This window comes from Pan paniscus, chromosome Y (genome assembly GCF_029289425.2).
Source record: "Pan paniscus chromosome Y, NHGRI_mPanPan1-v2.0_pri, whole genome shotgun sequence".
NCBI lineage: Eukaryota > Metazoa > Chordata > Mammalia > Primates > Hominidae > Pan > Pan paniscus.
The window spans coordinates 27,226,397-27,242,447 of record NC_073273.2 but is presented as its reverse complement, the minus strand read 5'-3'; the positions used below and the strand labels follow the sequence as shown (position 1 = coordinate 27,242,447).

The following is a 16,051-nucleotide window of genomic DNA, read 5'->3' as shown; positions in this document are numbered from 1 at the left end:
CCCCACTAGCATGCCTCTTCCCCCAGGGTTGTCTTCCTGCTCTGTGCACAGACCATCCTCTCCTGCACAGCCTCCAGCCTTAACATGGTGCCCTCCTTGAGGCTCCAACAGAGCAAAGCCTGTGCCTCCCACCCCCCACCCCCTCCCCCGGCACCCCTCGACTCTGGGGGCAACTCCAGGAGAGGCCTGCGGGCCTTGCCCTGCTGAGAACCACATCCTACACCTATGTGGAACAGGGTTCCTGGGGAGCCCCACAGGGCCCTTAGCCTGTCACTCTCACACTGCGGCTCAGATACCCAGCAGGGTTAGCTGCGCACAGCAGCCCTGGAGTCGGATGCCAAGGCCCTGGCTTCCAGAGCCCCGCTAGCAGGCACCACGGCCACCACTGCACTTGTGAGAGCCTCTGCACCAGCAAAGCAGTGCACACGGATCACTGCATTGGCGACCATGGCGGTAGGCCTCCCGTGTGCCCAGGACACAGGATGAGAAGTCCTTTGGAATGCCCCTGTGAGTACAGCATCCTCAGGGAGGAACCATGGAACTCGGAGTATGTATTTGCCTAGACCTGACAGAATCCTTGCAGGGTTTCAGCTTCTGGTGCAGGGGAATTCCACCTCAGCAACGTACCAGTCAACTTTAGTCCCACGCACCCGCCCTGCCCCAATCCCCCCAAGCCACCGCCGCTGCCCTCGCCCCAGCGGGCAGCGCTTGTCCCTCTCTCTCCCCTCTGGATCTGCAATATTCGGTACCATCAGCCTAGCCTGCCTAATGAAGTGAGATGTTTCATGTGTTCCCTGTGGGTTAATTAATGTCTTGCCACACTCAGGATGCCAGTTAGGGTGTAGGTCTTCCATGCCCACTATTGCAAAGGGCTCACAGTTCGCGTGTGCCTTATTCCACCGCCGCCCGCCACATGGCACAAGCGTGGTCTCGGAAGAGTTACCGCGAGATGATGGAGCTGCAGGCCAGCTGGGGCGGAGGGGCCTCAGGACACGCCCACAGCCTTCGCAGGAACTGGCTGACGCCCACCGCCTTCGCAATGATTGGCCGCTGGAGGTAGGCGGGATTTCCGGGCACGGCTTCTGGCGTCCTTCCCTCTCGGGGTAGCTGCCGCTGTCCTTCCCGCAGTTGGCCCTGTGGTGTTCCGAAGCCGGTTCCGTACGGCCTGAGGGCCAGGCGAACCTCAGGCTCTTTGTCCTACTAAAAAGCGCAGGTATTTTCTGTTTCTCTGGACAGCTGCGGCTCTTGGCAAGAATAGAAAGCAAAGGTTTGGGATTTTGTCTACAAAAGGGGATGGGTTTTCTATGTGTGGTTGTTGAATTACGGGAGGAGTCAGTGGGGGAAAGAACTCCTCAGTGCTATTAAGAGACTCACTTTCGTTAAACTCATTGATTTTTGCTGAGGATTCTACCTTTAAGTGCCTAATATGTCCGACTAGTTGTGGGAGATGGTGCTAAGCCGCCATTTGTTTTCATGTGCACTTTTTATTAAAGCGGGTTTTCTCTGTGAATGTGGTCATAATTCAGAATACAGGCAATACACTTAACCACTGCGATTAAAAAGTCACACTTTTAGTTAGCACATGTCGCGTGTCTGATTTGCTTGGAAGAAATTATCAAATTTTGACATAAATTGTGTTACTTTAGTGTATGTAGAAATATGGGGCCACAAATAATCTGAGTTTCAGTTTGCCTCTGTAAAGCCTGTGATTGTCTCCTTCGTTGTATGACAGTATTTGAAAGATGTTTCATGTATCTTTGGCACCGTAAATAATTTAAACCGAATAAGTGGGTGTAACCGAGATAAATGGAGTTAGATAGCCGAAAACTGGAACAAAATAGATGCGCTTAAGTTATTCTGTTAACCTGGCACACTGCCTTACTCCTGTAATCCTAGCATTTTGGGAAGTGGAGGTCGGAGGATGGCTTGAAGTCAGGAGTTTGAGACCAGCCTGGGTAACGTAATGGACTCTTTCATTGCTATTTTCGCATCAAGGACTGGTTTAGTAGAAGTCAGTTTTTCCTCAGACAAGGGTTGCGCAGGGGAAGAAGGCGGCGAGGTGGACACGTTTGGGAGTGGGGGCTGGCGGCAGGGCTCCGAGGGGCACGTGGTGGGGCGGGTCTTCCGGTAGGAGCAATGTGACAGAGGCCAGGTGGGGCAGTGAGGCTGTCACGGGGACAGGGAGGGCCAGCGAGGGAGTAGGGAGGATGGTTTCCGGATAAAAGTGTACCACCTCAGGTCATCCTCAGGCGTTACATTCTCCACAGACAGGTATTACATGTCATCCTCCGGCATCACATTCAGGCCACAGATAGGTACGGGTTGAAGGCTAGGGTTTGGGGATCTTTGACCTATTGTATATTTCAAATCACTAAAAGATGGTAAAATATTTAAAATATTCTCCTCCTAGAACATTTTAAGTAGCTCGATTTAATCTCTTATCCAAATATCATGCTGAGTGTGGTGAGTCACCCTTGAAATCCCATCACTTTGGTAGTCCCAAGCCGGCAGAACACTTGAGCCGAAGATTTGGAGACTAGCTTGGGCACTATGGGGAAACCCTTGTCTATTTTTAAAAATACAAAAAATTGCCCAGCTGTGGTAGAAAGCGCCTGTAGTACTAGCTACTTGGGAAGCTGAGATGTAGGAAGATCAGTTGAGGCTGGGTGGAAGAGCCTGCGGTGAGCAGTTCACTTTGGCAACAGGAGACATACATCTCAAGAAAGAAAATATGCAAAACATCACACTGTACCTCATAAATAGATTCTTTTCAAATAAAATTATTTAAATGGGGACATTCTTCATATTGCAACTGAGGAAAATTACAATAGCTTTTCTTATCTAATTTTTAGAAGTGAGATTTTGTCAGGTACATACTAAAATGCAGCATTTGTCCATGAAGTTAGTGCCCCTCTGCTCTGAGTGTTACAAATTTTACATATATAAAGTAAGAAATACTAAAAAGATGTCAGCCTCAGGAAGGGAATTTTACTTGGGTTTTCAGCACAGTACGTAATAAAATTTTCTCTTTTTAGCTTATTTATATCTAAATATAGATAATTTTTTACCATTTACAGCACAATGGTAGAAGCAGATCATCCTGGCAAGCTTTTCATTGGTGGCCTCAATAGAGAAACCAATGAGAAGATGCTTAAAGCAGTATTTGGGAAACATGGTCCCATATCAGAAGGTAACTCTTCAAACCGTGTCTCTGTGTGTGTGTGTGTGTGTGTGTGTGTGTATTTTCACATGTATATTTCAATATGTATGTTTAAAATATGTATGTTATATATATATATGTTTTGAAAAAATATATTTTTTCGAAGTTCATTGTATACCTACGTTAAAATGCCTTATGCATTTTAAACTCTTATTTTGTAGTATCCGTTTGATATTTGGAAAATTCTCATAGTAGTAGGTTAAGGTTCTGTGGAAAGGATAACCTACTACTTAGAAAGGAAAATGAGGGAAAGTAAATGGGCTGTGGAGTTCCGAAACAAACTGGAATAAACTAGACTGACTGTAGGGGTGACTGAGTACTGAGAACCATAATAGTGATGTGAAATGCAATTATTTTTTAGTTTGATGTAACCTTTAGATGGTGAGTACCTTGATGAGTCCATTATATGAATGTAAAATGTTTTCATATATTTTAGTTCTTTTGATAAAGGATCGAACCAGCAAATCCAGAGGCTTTGCATTTATTACTTTTGAGAACCCTGCAGATGCTAAGAATGCTGCCAAAGATATGAATGGAAAGGTAAGAGTCCCTTATTACTAATATTCTAACTCTGTTCTTCAATTAACAATATTTCTAGGTCTTTTTAATATTACTAAACTTTTGAAGATAGTAGAATGACATATGAAGCCATCCTCTTTTTTGTGCCATATACGTGCAAGTGTAGTTGGAAGGGTATTGGAATTAACATTCTATAAATTAATATTTGGTAACCTTTTTCTATCTTTGTATTTCGATATGAGTGCAAATAGGTTTTAAAAGGTTTTGAAGAGCTTTAAAACTTAAAAAGGAACCCTCATGTAAATGAAAGTAATAAGTCAATATTTATTAAATGCTATTAATAACAGATGCACAAGAAGGAAAGACTCTTTCCTTCTTGAAGAATGTATTTTATGAAAATATATTCTTGCAAAAGTGTATTTAAATAAGACCCTTACATTTACGGAAAGGTTAAGTAGTTGAAAATAGAAAATAATATGAGAACATTGAAGTCAGATAACAGAAGAAGTAACTGGCATTCTTGGCTCCGTGCTTGCTTTTTCTCCTAAGGACATTTCTTTCCTGTCACCAGAGTAATTTATGTAACATGAATAGCTAATTACTCATTTCCCCAGTGTGTTTGAGGACTTGTTTTGATTGAACCAATGGTCTCTTGTCCTGTTGAGTCTTAAATCTAGAGATTGTGTGTTTACTTAAGCTTTAAACTTCTATGTAATTATATTAATTATTGAATTCCTTTACATTGTAGTCAAGAGCATTCCATTCTGTGCTCTTTAGTGTTTTTTGCTTTATAGCATTATCCCAATCATGCCGGGCATGGTGGCTCATGCATGTAATCCCAACACTTTGGGTGGCCAAGGCGGGCAGATCACAAGGTCAGGAGAAAGAAACCATAATGGCCAACATGGTGAAACCCTGTCGCTACTAAAATACAAAAAAAAAAAAAAAGAAATTAGCTGCATCTGGTTGTGTGTGCCTGTAGTTCCGGCTAGTCAGTAAGCTGAGGCAGGGGAATCGGTTAAACCCAAGGAGGCAGAGGTTGCAGTGAGCCGAGACCACGCCGATGCACTCCAGCCTGGCAACAGAGCAAGAATCCGTCTCAAAAAAACAAAAAATAAATAAAATAAATAAATAACATTATCCCAATCTGTTTTTAGGTCCTGTTAGTCTTCACGCTATTCCCAAAGTGCTTTTTTAGACTTCTTGAGAATTATCCTTCCCTGTGTATGGCTCATAAATAAAATTTATGCTTCAAAAACCACTTAGATTTCATATTTTCTTCCTCATTGCGTATTGTAGGTATTTTCTACTCGCTGTACTATGTATTAATCTATTGATCGTGAAATTGTATATAGTGCATATTTAAGTCTTGCTAGTTGCTTTTCTTTCTGTTACATCTAGCACACTTCCTGTCACATAGCAGAAAGTACATTTTTATTCACCCTTATAAATTAGTATTTCAAGCTGTGGTAGAAACCGAGAGTTGCTTTTGGTTCATGGCTTTGTGGTAGGTATGGAGATAATTTTGACTTCTGTATAGGAATCTATGATAATTTCTTTTTTCCCTCTAGTTTTCAAGCAAAAGGGCAGATAATTTGTGTAAAGTTTTTGTTCGTTTGTTTGTTTTTTAAGATGGAGACTCGCTGCGTGCCCTAGGCTGGATTGCAGTGGGGCCATCTTGGCTTACTGCAACCTTCGCCTCCCGGGTTCAAGCGATTCTCCTGCCTCAGCCTCCCAGTACCAGGGGCTACAGAGGCGTGCCACCACGCCCAGCTAATTTTGTACTTTGAGTAGGGATGGGGTTTCACCCTGTTAGCCAGGATGAGCTGTATCTCTTCACCTCATGATCCACCTGCCTCGGCCTCCCAAAGTATTGGGATTACAGGTGTGAGCCACCGCGCCCAGCCAACGTTATTTCTAAATTACTTCATCTCACATGTTTTATTGTGTTAAAATAACTATGAATGTTGTATGCACATTAATGTTAAGATGGCCAATAAAGGAGGTTCTTCGAGTTTTCAGGGGGAATTAACAGTTAAGGAATTTTGGCTGACTTCAGAACACTGGGAAGGAAGCAAATCTGGGGAAAATATTTTGAGCCCAGAAATAACAAAAGAAGTTTCAAGGTAGGAACAACGGGCGATGTGGCTGCAAGGGGTCTTGTTCAGGGATTTAAGTCCTTCCTCCAAATAACAAAAGCCATGTAATTTTAAAATCGCATTATTAGCTGAACTGTTTTCAAAAATTGCTGTGGCCTGTAGAAAAGATTACAGTGAAAAATGTTATTATGAAATTAATTAGGATAGTTAAGCATTTCTGAGAAATTACCTGAAGTACTATATTAAGATTCGTTTTTTAGGGGCACGTCTAAGGCAAGGTAAGAAATGAGTAAGGCAAGAAACCTTAATGAGATCAAACAAGGATCACATTTACAGAAACATTTTTAGAGTCAATATAGAATTGTAAATCATATGGGGACATTTTATGTAAGTGTTAGCAAATCCAACAAGAAACAACTCATAATGAGTAATGTGACTAATCACTCTGAAAAAGTAAGCTCATTTTTTTTTAAATGACACAAGTTTCGTTGGGACATTGCAACTTTCAAATCAGTGATGTGACTACAAAGATGAAGTGGATTATATATTGTAAAAAACAGATGTGCCACATTCTTCCATAGAATGTGTGATGGGTCAATCTTTTTTTTTATGTTTGAGTTTTTTTTTTTAATAATGGAGAAGTTTTCAAGGAATTTGAAAAATAGAATTTGTGTTTGATCCCTTAATGGAAGGCATGTGCTCAGTAACTGTCTCAAATTTGGCATTGCGAAAGATGTGTTCATTTTAGGAGAAAAAAAAGTTTCCTTTTGAGAGAAAATACCTCGAATTGAACTACAGTTGATGTAAAAATGTTTGTAAAATGTGCATACGTTAAATGTGCCAGTGTTATTGATAGTACCCTTAATACTTCTAGTCTTTGGATGGAAAAGCAATAAAAGTAGAACAAGCCAAGAAACCATCTTTTCAAAGTGATGGTAGGCGGAGACCACCAGCTTCTTCGAGAAACAGAAGCCCTTCAGGAAGTCTGAGATCTGCAAGAGGAAGCAGTGGAGGAACAAGAGGGTGGCTTCCCTCACATGAAGGACACCTGGGTAATGTTTTAAAATATAAAGATGGAACCATAGGACTGAAAGAAAATAAGTTTGACGATATCGAAATTTCTCAATTTTTTTATTTCCTGTATGAAGAGAAAATTAGCTTATTGATAATAAGCAAACTTATTTCTAAGTACTAAAGGCGTATTAGAAGAATGATTGAACTAATATCTAACATTTGTTTTAAAATTATAGTAAGTTTGCATTGAAGTAACACACATTTGAAACTGGGTTGTGTTTGTGAATGCTGATTGCCTGTACTCAACCGGTTTTCTGCAGAACCCATTTATATTCATTATACTTTAGAGTTTTCTACTTTAGGGCCCAGAACTTCGTGTCAGTTGTATTATCAAAGTACGATGTAATATTTAAAATTTTCCAACAGGAAAAAGTAACTGAATACTGAAGATTGATTTTGCAGTATTTGTTTTCTTGTGTCTACATGTGGAAACATCTATGCAAATGTATTGCTTTGTAATTTTGATACAGAGAGTTTGTACATTGGCCTGCCATAAAGCATTTTCAATTGAAGAAATGTAGAACTTTAATTTCTGAAAAGAGTGTGTGACTCTGGAAAGTTCTAAAAACCACGGCTTCACAGATATGTATGAATCTTTCTTTGCTGGAGGCTGAGTCACTGAAAATGATATTTATGAGTGATTTACTTAATAGAAATGAGGGGTCCATCTTTACATCCAAAAGAAAAACAAACCATATATTTAAAAAAAAAGGAAAAAAAAAACTGTTGGATGGGCTGGGCGAGGTGGCTCACGCCTGTCACCTCAGCACCTGGGGAGTACAGGGCAGGTGGACCACGAGGTCAGGATTTCCAGACCAGCCTGGCCAACATGGTGAAACCCTGTCTCTCCTAAAGATACAAAAAAATTTGCCTGGGCGTGGTGGCGTGCACCTGTAATCCCAGCTACTCAGGAGGCTGAGGCAGGAGAATCACGGGAACCTGGGAGGCAAAAGCTGCAGTGAGCCAAGGTTATGCCATGGCACTCCAACCTGCGTGATAGGGCAAGAGTGCATCTGAATAAATAAATAAATAAACCTGTTGGTTAAGTTGTATTATCTATTAACCAACCTTCAAAACTCTAACAATTAACTTGGAGTTTTAATAACCAGACGTGTAATTAATTGGAGATTGTTTTCAAGTTGAAATTGCAGTGTTTGCTCCAGTTTAAGATGCATAGCTTCATGGCTATTTTGTCTCCACTGATCTTGAGGGTGAGGTTCAATTATACTCTGCCACGGACGAGAATGTATATATAAATTCTAACCTGTAACACCACCTGGCAATTGGCATATATCTACATTTTTGTAGATGTATAAAAATGTTTATATTACCGAATATGCAATTCTTAAAGACTGTTAAAATTCAGCATAGTCTCATCTGAAAATTAGTGTCTCATAAGGGAATTTTAAGAATTCTATATTGTGTTAACAAATTTTAGAGACAATGTATTTTCCTGATATGTGACTTCTTGGTATTGGAAATATTTGAGTTTCTTTGAATGGAAATTAGTTTATCTTTATGATGTGCTTTGAAAATTTTTCCTCATTACAGAAGGATATAAACAGTCAGTTATCATTTTTCTTTTAATATTTTTATGCCTATTATATTTAGATATTTTAGTGATAGGTTTCTGCCCTGTTCACGCCCCATTTTCCCACATCTCTCCCTCATACCGATATATTATGATACTTGAGTTCCTTTCTAGGTTTTCTAAATGAACTTTTATTGCTTGAAGTGTACTAATACCATGTAGGAATGCTAATTTTATTAGTTTAGACAAAATGTGAATTTGTTATAAAATGTAGAAAATATTTGTAAACAACTAAAACTTAGCCATTTAAGAAACAGTGATGTTAGTTAACTAAAAAGATTTTGTTTGAAATACAGATGATGGTGGATACACTCCTGATCTCAAGATGAGTTATTCTAGGGGACTCACTCCAGTTAAAAGAGGTCCATCTTCAAGAAGTGGAGGTCCTCCTATGAAAAAATCTGCTCCTTCTGCTGTGGCAAGAAGCAGTAGTTGGATGGGAAGCCAAGGTAAATGCTACCTGACAGAAAGACCGTAGTTTTTGTATGACTGAAAATGAGCCGTTTTACCTGAATGCTTAGCTTTAAGTTCATTGAACAAAAGGGAAGTGACACATACGTGAGCATAATTGCTGATTGATAGCTTTTATTATAGTTTCTATCTCATTAGGTACCTTTCAGATTTATGTTGAAGAAATACTTGAGCTTCTCATTGCAGATCAAAGAAGTGATTAGAGTGAGGCCAACATTCCTTTTAATCCTATGTTGGCTAGAAAATTCCCCTTAATTTTTCTAAAAGTTCCTAGCAGTATTCTTTGACGGTAGGCTTCTTGATGTAATTAATTCTTCCATTTCCTAAGTCCCCTGGTGTCCCATTCTAAAAATTGCTTGTTCGGTGACTTTGCCGGGTTGGAGTCTTGCTCTTACTACGTGAGAGTGCACTATGTGAGATGACGGCTTACCATAGCCTCAAATTTGTGAGATGACGGCTTACTATAGCCTCAAATTCCTGGGCTCAAGCAATTCTGCTGTTTCAGCCTCCCGAGTTTCTGCAACTACAGGCATGCAGCAGCACACCTAGCTACATTTTTTTCCTATGTTTTTGTAGAGAGAGGATCTGACTACATTGTCAAAACTGATGTTAAAGCCTGGGGCTCAAGCGGTCCAGCTGCCTCAGCCTTCCACACTCACTCACAGTGTGAGCCGCTAAGCCTGGCCATCCAGCTTCTGAGACCTCAGTAATGCGTATGTGCAAGGCATACTCACTGCTTGCATGAAGATTCAAAAGAACTACAAGAGCATTTAGCAGACAAGGAGTCGTTGGGCTTAAATATGATTTAAAAATAAATTTAAGGCTCGAGAGGTAGACACGTAGGAGTCCAAAATTCTTAAATTAAGTGGATATCACAGAAATGCAGAGTTGTGAAATATAGGTGTATGTAAATCAGTAATTGAGATTGTACCGGGATGTTTAAACATTAACACAAGGTCCTTAGTGTAAGATTTGAAATTATTTGAGGAGAGAATTTAGAACTAAGCAACATGAGGTGAGCAGTAGGGTTGAATGCAAGTAATACTTTTGAGAATTGTAAGACTGCAGACTGAGCAGAAGAAAATAAGACAATAAATAAAAGTTCTTAGCAAGGAAGTTTAAGCAGAGCAAATTAAAATTCTTTCTTAGTCCTCCATCCACATATGGAGGAAGTTAAAAACTGCCATTTTCAATTTTACATTTCATACATAGAGTATCGGTGAAAGGAGGTATTTATTGGCTTCAGGATACCCAAGCCAACACATTTCCATTGGAAAATTAGCCAGTGAAGGTATCATATGTGAAACACTGACCTCTAAGGAATAGCAAGTGAAGAATATATTAAAGGAGAAACTTTCTATTTTGAAATAGCAACAATGTTGTAATGACCCCTTGCATAGCATTGCTTTCTTTGCAGTAAAAGCAAATCCTGACCATCATTAGAAAATCTTCACTAATACATTTAAATTTGTCAACATTTAAGATAGAGCCAACCAGTTAGAGATAAAGAACTTTTATGTAAACATTTAGCATAGAGTCATTTAAAGGTAGCTGTATTTATGTGTGTGTGAGATGGACTGAATGATATTGGAAAATCTACCTTCTTTGGCTGAGAAAGGACAATGTATGTAAACTTTAAAATCAGTGAAGAGTTTGATGGTTTTACGTGTTTTCCCTGTGTCACTCACAGTCATCAGTAATTTACATGAAAAGGAAAATAAGAACTAAGTAGTTATTAACCATTACAAATGAACTTTTACCTAAGCATTAATGTTTGCCTTCAGCTTCATTAGAAGAACTGGCCTTGTGGAAGCCATGGGATTATCCAAAGCCATGAGAAATATTCACAGTGTCATGTCTGTCTAGTAATTTAGGAAACAAAGAATGGAGTCATAGAAGAAATAATTTAAAAAAGTTGTTTGAGAGAAGAGAAAATAGCGTTTCAGATTTGGTGTTCTTTACGTAATGTTCCATCATTTGAATGTTAAAGGTCCCATGTCACAAAGAAGAGAGAATTATGGAGTTCCTCCACGCAGAGGGACAATATCTTCCTGGAGAAATGATCGCATGTCACCAAGATATGATGGTTATGCAACTAACGATGGGTAAAGGAAAAATTAAAAAACACAGTTGATTTCTTTTCTGTGGTGATGAAATTCACATAACAAAATTAAATATTATAAGGTGAACAGTTAAGTGGTGTTTAATACGTTCTGTGCCAGGCAACAACTACCTCCATCGACTTCCAGAACATTTTCATTACTCCAAATTAAAACTCCAACTACCAGTTAAGCAGTCCCTCCCAGTTTCTCCTTTTCCTCAGCTGCTAGATAACACCAGTCAGTGTTCTGCCTCTGAACTTAACCTGTTGTGGGTATTTAATGTTAATGTGCTCAAACACTACATGACTTTTTGTATTTGTCTCCTCTCCTTTTGCATGATGTCCTGAAGGTTCATTTACATCATAGCACTTCACTCCTTCCACAAGCTATTAACCCATTATTTTATCTGGGTTGTTTCCACCCGAGTATTTCTACGCACCAATATTTGTTTGAGTATGCCTATTCGGTTCTGGGTGTATATGAGTGGAATTGCATGGTCCTATGATAATGATGTTTGTTTTCTTGAGGAACCACCACATTTCTCCATAGTAGCTGCATCATGTTCCGTTCCAACCTAGCATTGTATCAGCATTCCAATTGATCTACATCCTCTCAAACACTTGTTATTTCCTGCTGTTTGAAGTTTATTGCCATTCCAATGTGTGTTTGAAATATGATATCCCATTTTGGATTTGAAATGCATTTTCTGCACCCATTAACTCATCATGCACTTGTGTCCTAGAACTTAAAGTATAATAAAACAAAAAGAAATGCATTTTCTGCATCACTGAATATGAGTATCTGTCCCATGTGCTTTTTGGGCATTTGCCGATTTTATTTGGGGAAAAACTGTTTAGAAGTTTGGCCTTTTAATTTTGTTTAAGTTGTAAGTTAGTCATGTATTGGATACTAGAAGTTGAAAATTTAAAATTTGTTGCTTAAACTTATGCACACAGAAATCATCCAAGTTGCCAAGAAACGAGGGATTATGCTCCACCATCTAGAGGCTATGCATACCGTGATAATGGTCATTCTAATCGGGATGAACATTCCTCTAGAGGATATAGGTACTGTACCTTTTTCTGGATTTGTCAAATAGATTTCTTAAATTGTTCATTCCAACTAACGTTCTATCAGGGCTCCAATTTATCTACATCCTCTCAAACACTTGTTATTTCCTGCTTTGGAAAATTTATTGCCCTTCCAGTGTGTGTGTGTGAAATATGATATCCCATTCTGGATTTGAAATGCATTTTCTGCACCCATTAATTCATCATGCACATGTACCCTAGAACTTAAAGTATAATAAAAAAAAATGCATTTTCTGAATCACTGAATATGAGTATCTGTCCCATGTGCATCTTGGGCATTTGCCCATTTTATTTGGAGAAATATCTATTTAGATGTTTGGCCTTTTAATTTTGTTTAAGTTGTAAGTTAGTCATATATCGGATACTAGAAGTTGAAAATTTAAAATTTGTTGCTTAAACTTATGCATACAGAAATCATCGAAGTTCCCGAGAAACTAGGGATTATGCTCCACCATCTAGAGGCCATGCATACCGTGACTGTGGTCATTCTCGTCGGCATGAAACTTATTCCAGAGGATATAGGTACTGTACCTTTTTCTGGATTTGTCAAATAGATTTCTCAAATTGTTTGTTCCAACTAACATTGTATCAGGGCTCCAATTTACCTACATCCTCTCAAACACTTGTTATTTCCTGCTTTTGAAAATGTATTGCCATTCATCTGTGTGTGTGAAATATGATATCTCATTTTGGATTTGAAATGCATTTTCTGCACCTATTAACCCATCATGCACATGTACCCTAGAACTTAAAGTATAATAAAAAAAAAGAAATGCATTTTCTGAATCACTGAATATGAGTATCTGTCCCATGTGCTTTTTGGGCATTTGCCCATTTTATTTGGAGAAATATCTGTTTAGATGTTTGGCCTTTTAATTTTGTTTAAGTTGTAAGTTAGTCATATATCAGATACTAGAAGTAGAAAATTTAAATTTGTTCCTTAAACTTATGCATACAGAAATCATCGAAGTTCCCGAGAAACTAGGGATTATCCTCCACCATCTAGAGGCCATGCTTACCATGATTATGGTCATTCTCGTCGGCATGAAAGTTATTCTAGAGCATATAGGTACTGTACCTTTTCTGGATTTGTCAAATAGATTTCTTAAATTGTTCATTCCAACTAACATTGTATCAGGGCTCCAATTTATCTACATCCTCTCAAACACTTTTTATTTCCTGCTTTTGAAAATTTATTGCCATTCATCTGTGTGTGTGAAATATGATATCTCATTTTGGATTTGAAATGCATTTTCTGCACCCATTAACTCATCATGCACATGTATCCTAGAACTTAAAGTATAATAAAACAAAAAGAAATGCATTTTCTGAATCACTGAATATGAGTATCTGTCCCTTGTGCTTTTTGGCCATTTGCCTATTTTATTTGGAGAAATATCTATTTAGATGTTTGGCCTTTTAATTTAAAGTTGTAAGTTAGTCATGTGTTCGATACTAGAAGATGAAAAGTTAAAATTTGTTGCTTAAACTTATGCACAGAGAAATCATCTAAGTTCCCGAGAAACTAGGGATTATGCTCCACCATCTAGAGGCTAGGCATACTGAGACTATGGTCATTCTATGCAGGATGAACATTCCTCTAGAGGATATAGATACTGTAACTTTTTCTGGATTTATCAAATAGATTTCTTATATTGTTCATTCCAAATAACATTGTGTCAGGGCTCCAATTTATCTACATCCTCTCAAACACTTGATATTTCCTGCTTTTGAAAATTTATTGCCCTTCCAGTGTGTGTGTGTGAAGTGTGGAAGCTCCTTTTTTATTTGAAATGCATTTCCTGCATCATTGATTATCAGTATCTGTTTCATGTGCTTTTTGGGCATTTGGGCATTTTGGGCATTTGGGATCTGTGGGTATTTTATTTAGATGGTTGGCAATTTAACTGTGTTTAAGTTGTAATGTAGTTCTATTTTGGATACTACAATTTGACAATTTAACATTCCTTGCTTAAACTTGTGCACGCAGAAATAGTCCAAGTTCCCGAGAAACCAGGGATTATACTCCACCACCTAGAGACTATGCATACCGTGATTATGGTCATTCTAGTTGGGATGAACATTCCTCTAGAGGATATAGGTACTGTCATGTTATCTGGATTTATCAAATGGATTTCTTAAATTGTTCATTCGGAAATTGAAAAGACTTTTTTTTTTTCAATTTAGTTATCACGATGGCTACGGTGAGGCCCTTGGTAGAGATCATTCTGAACATCTACGTGGAAGTTCTTATAGAGATGCATTTCAGGGATACGGTAAGGGTCCAGGATGGATTTGTAAATTACAGAATTTTATTTAATAGACCGGATTGTTATTTTAATGAAATTCTAAGGAAAATTGTAAAGGACATATGCAACATGTTTAAATATTGAGTATTCTTTTTTTTTTTGATCATCCCAGAAACATATTTATTCATTTTCATCATTGTGCACAAATAATAAAATAAACAGTGCTTATCTGGTACTCATTATCAGTATAAAGCCTAGGGAATGATATGAAGGTGAGAACTTCAGTTAACGTTAAGAAAATGTGACTGAGCATTTACTTTAGAATTAAGTTTGTTAAGCTGCAAAATACTACTCTTACACTTCTCTTAAATAAAACCTTCTGACTATTGAAGACTTGATTAATATCCTGTCAACAAAGGCGGAGGAAAGCAGATATTTCCAAATAGTACTTTAACTAATTCATGCTTTAATGATAGCAGTAAAAATGTTTAAATGTAGTCCCACATATTATTTTATCAACCCTGCAGGGACCTCTCATGATGCACCACCTGCACGAGGGCCTCGGATGTCTTATGGTGGAAGCACCTGCCATGCATATAGTAATACACGAGATAGATATGGCAGAAGTTGGGAGAGTTACTCAAGGAGCTGTGGTGATTTTCATTATTGTGATCGTGAGCATGTTTGCAGAAAAGACCAAAGGAATCCGCCTTCTCTGGGTAGGGTGCCCCCTGATCCTCGTGAAGCATATGGTAGCTCAAGTTATGTGGCATCTATAGTAGATGGTGGGGAGAGTCGATCTGAAAAAGGAGACTCGAGCAGATATTAAAGCAAGCATTCAAAATAATAGTTATTGCATACCAAGCCTTGTTTGCAAATCAAAAATTGAAATGTTATTTCTGCATCGTTACCTGCATATTACTGACAGAAACATGTTGGTTTTGTGGAGAGAGGTAGATACTGACTTCCTCCATGAATTTTTTGAGGTATTCAAAGGAAAAGGAATTGTTTTCAAAGTAATTTCATACTTGTTGATGCTATTTGGAAAGTGTTTAGATGTAATATCTACCTTAAAATTTTCACAATAAAATTTTACATGTACTGCAAGATGCCTGGTGTTATTGGTTAGCCGCACATGCTTAAAGCAAATTCAATAGGAGAGTAAATTGTGTAGTTTGTTGTACGTTTTCCTTTGTTTCTTTGAACACAGATGCAAAATTAGGGATGTGTTATGTCGCCCTTGCAAGCTGCTCAAGTTTTCTAATTAGGCTGTTTCTCTTTAAAAACTAACAAGGTTAAAATGTTGGAGAAGTCTTCAGAAAGACTACAAAACTGTCTGCCTCACCATAAAATGTTTATTTTTTAGAGGAATAGTACAGGTCAAAGGAAATAATTAGATGTATTGATACTAAAGTTTAAGACATCCAGAACATTCTGTGTGAAGCATTCTGTGACTGAAGAGGATAACGGTAATGAAAACTTTTTTTTTTCACGTAAATCAGAAGTGAACCAGCTAAGTTTCTCAGGTGCATACCATAATGAATTTAAATGTTCGTAGTTTAAATAGTGGAAAGTAAGTGTTTTGTCTTGTGAGGTACCCACGGTAATTTTTTCTTGAATATTTTGCCAATGGAT

General features: G+C 38.3%; 1 protein-coding gene across 4 annotated transcripts; it reads left to right on the top strand.

Annotated features, from left to right (window-relative positions):
* Window positions 1-1,039: 1,039 nt before the first annotated feature.
* On the top strand, window positions 1,040-15,523 carry LOC129395732 (RNA-binding motif protein, Y chromosome, family 1 member F/J-like). 4 transcript variants are annotated; one of them, XM_055107150.2, is made up of 13 exons: window positions 1,063-1,213; window positions 1,897-1,955; window positions 3,078-3,190; window positions 3,657-3,760; window positions 6,713-6,890; window positions 8,800-8,952; window positions 10,965-11,079; window positions 12,033-12,143; window positions 12,579-12,689; window positions 13,126-13,236; window positions 14,158-14,268; window positions 14,355-14,443; window positions 14,944-15,521. In XM_055107150.2, the coding sequence occupies exons 3-13, from the start codon at window positions 3,082-3,084 to the stop codon at window positions 15,243-15,245; spliced, it is 1,494 nt and encodes a 497-aa protein (XP_054963125.1). In that variant the 5' UTR covers window positions 1,063-1,213; window positions 1,897-1,955; window positions 3,078-3,081; the 3' UTR covers window positions 15,246-15,521. The 4 variants fall into 4 exon arrangements, with proteins under 4 accessions (XP_054963124.1, XP_054963125.1, XP_054963126.1 ...); XM_055107149.2 differs by lacking the exon at window positions 1,897-1,955 and having other exon boundaries at window positions 1,040-1,213; window positions 14,944-15,523; XM_055107151.2 differs by lacking the exons at window positions 1,897-1,955; window positions 14,158-14,268 and having other exon boundaries at window positions 1,066-1,213; window positions 14,944-15,523.
* The last annotated feature ends 528 nt before the right edge of the window (window positions 15,524-16,051 follow it).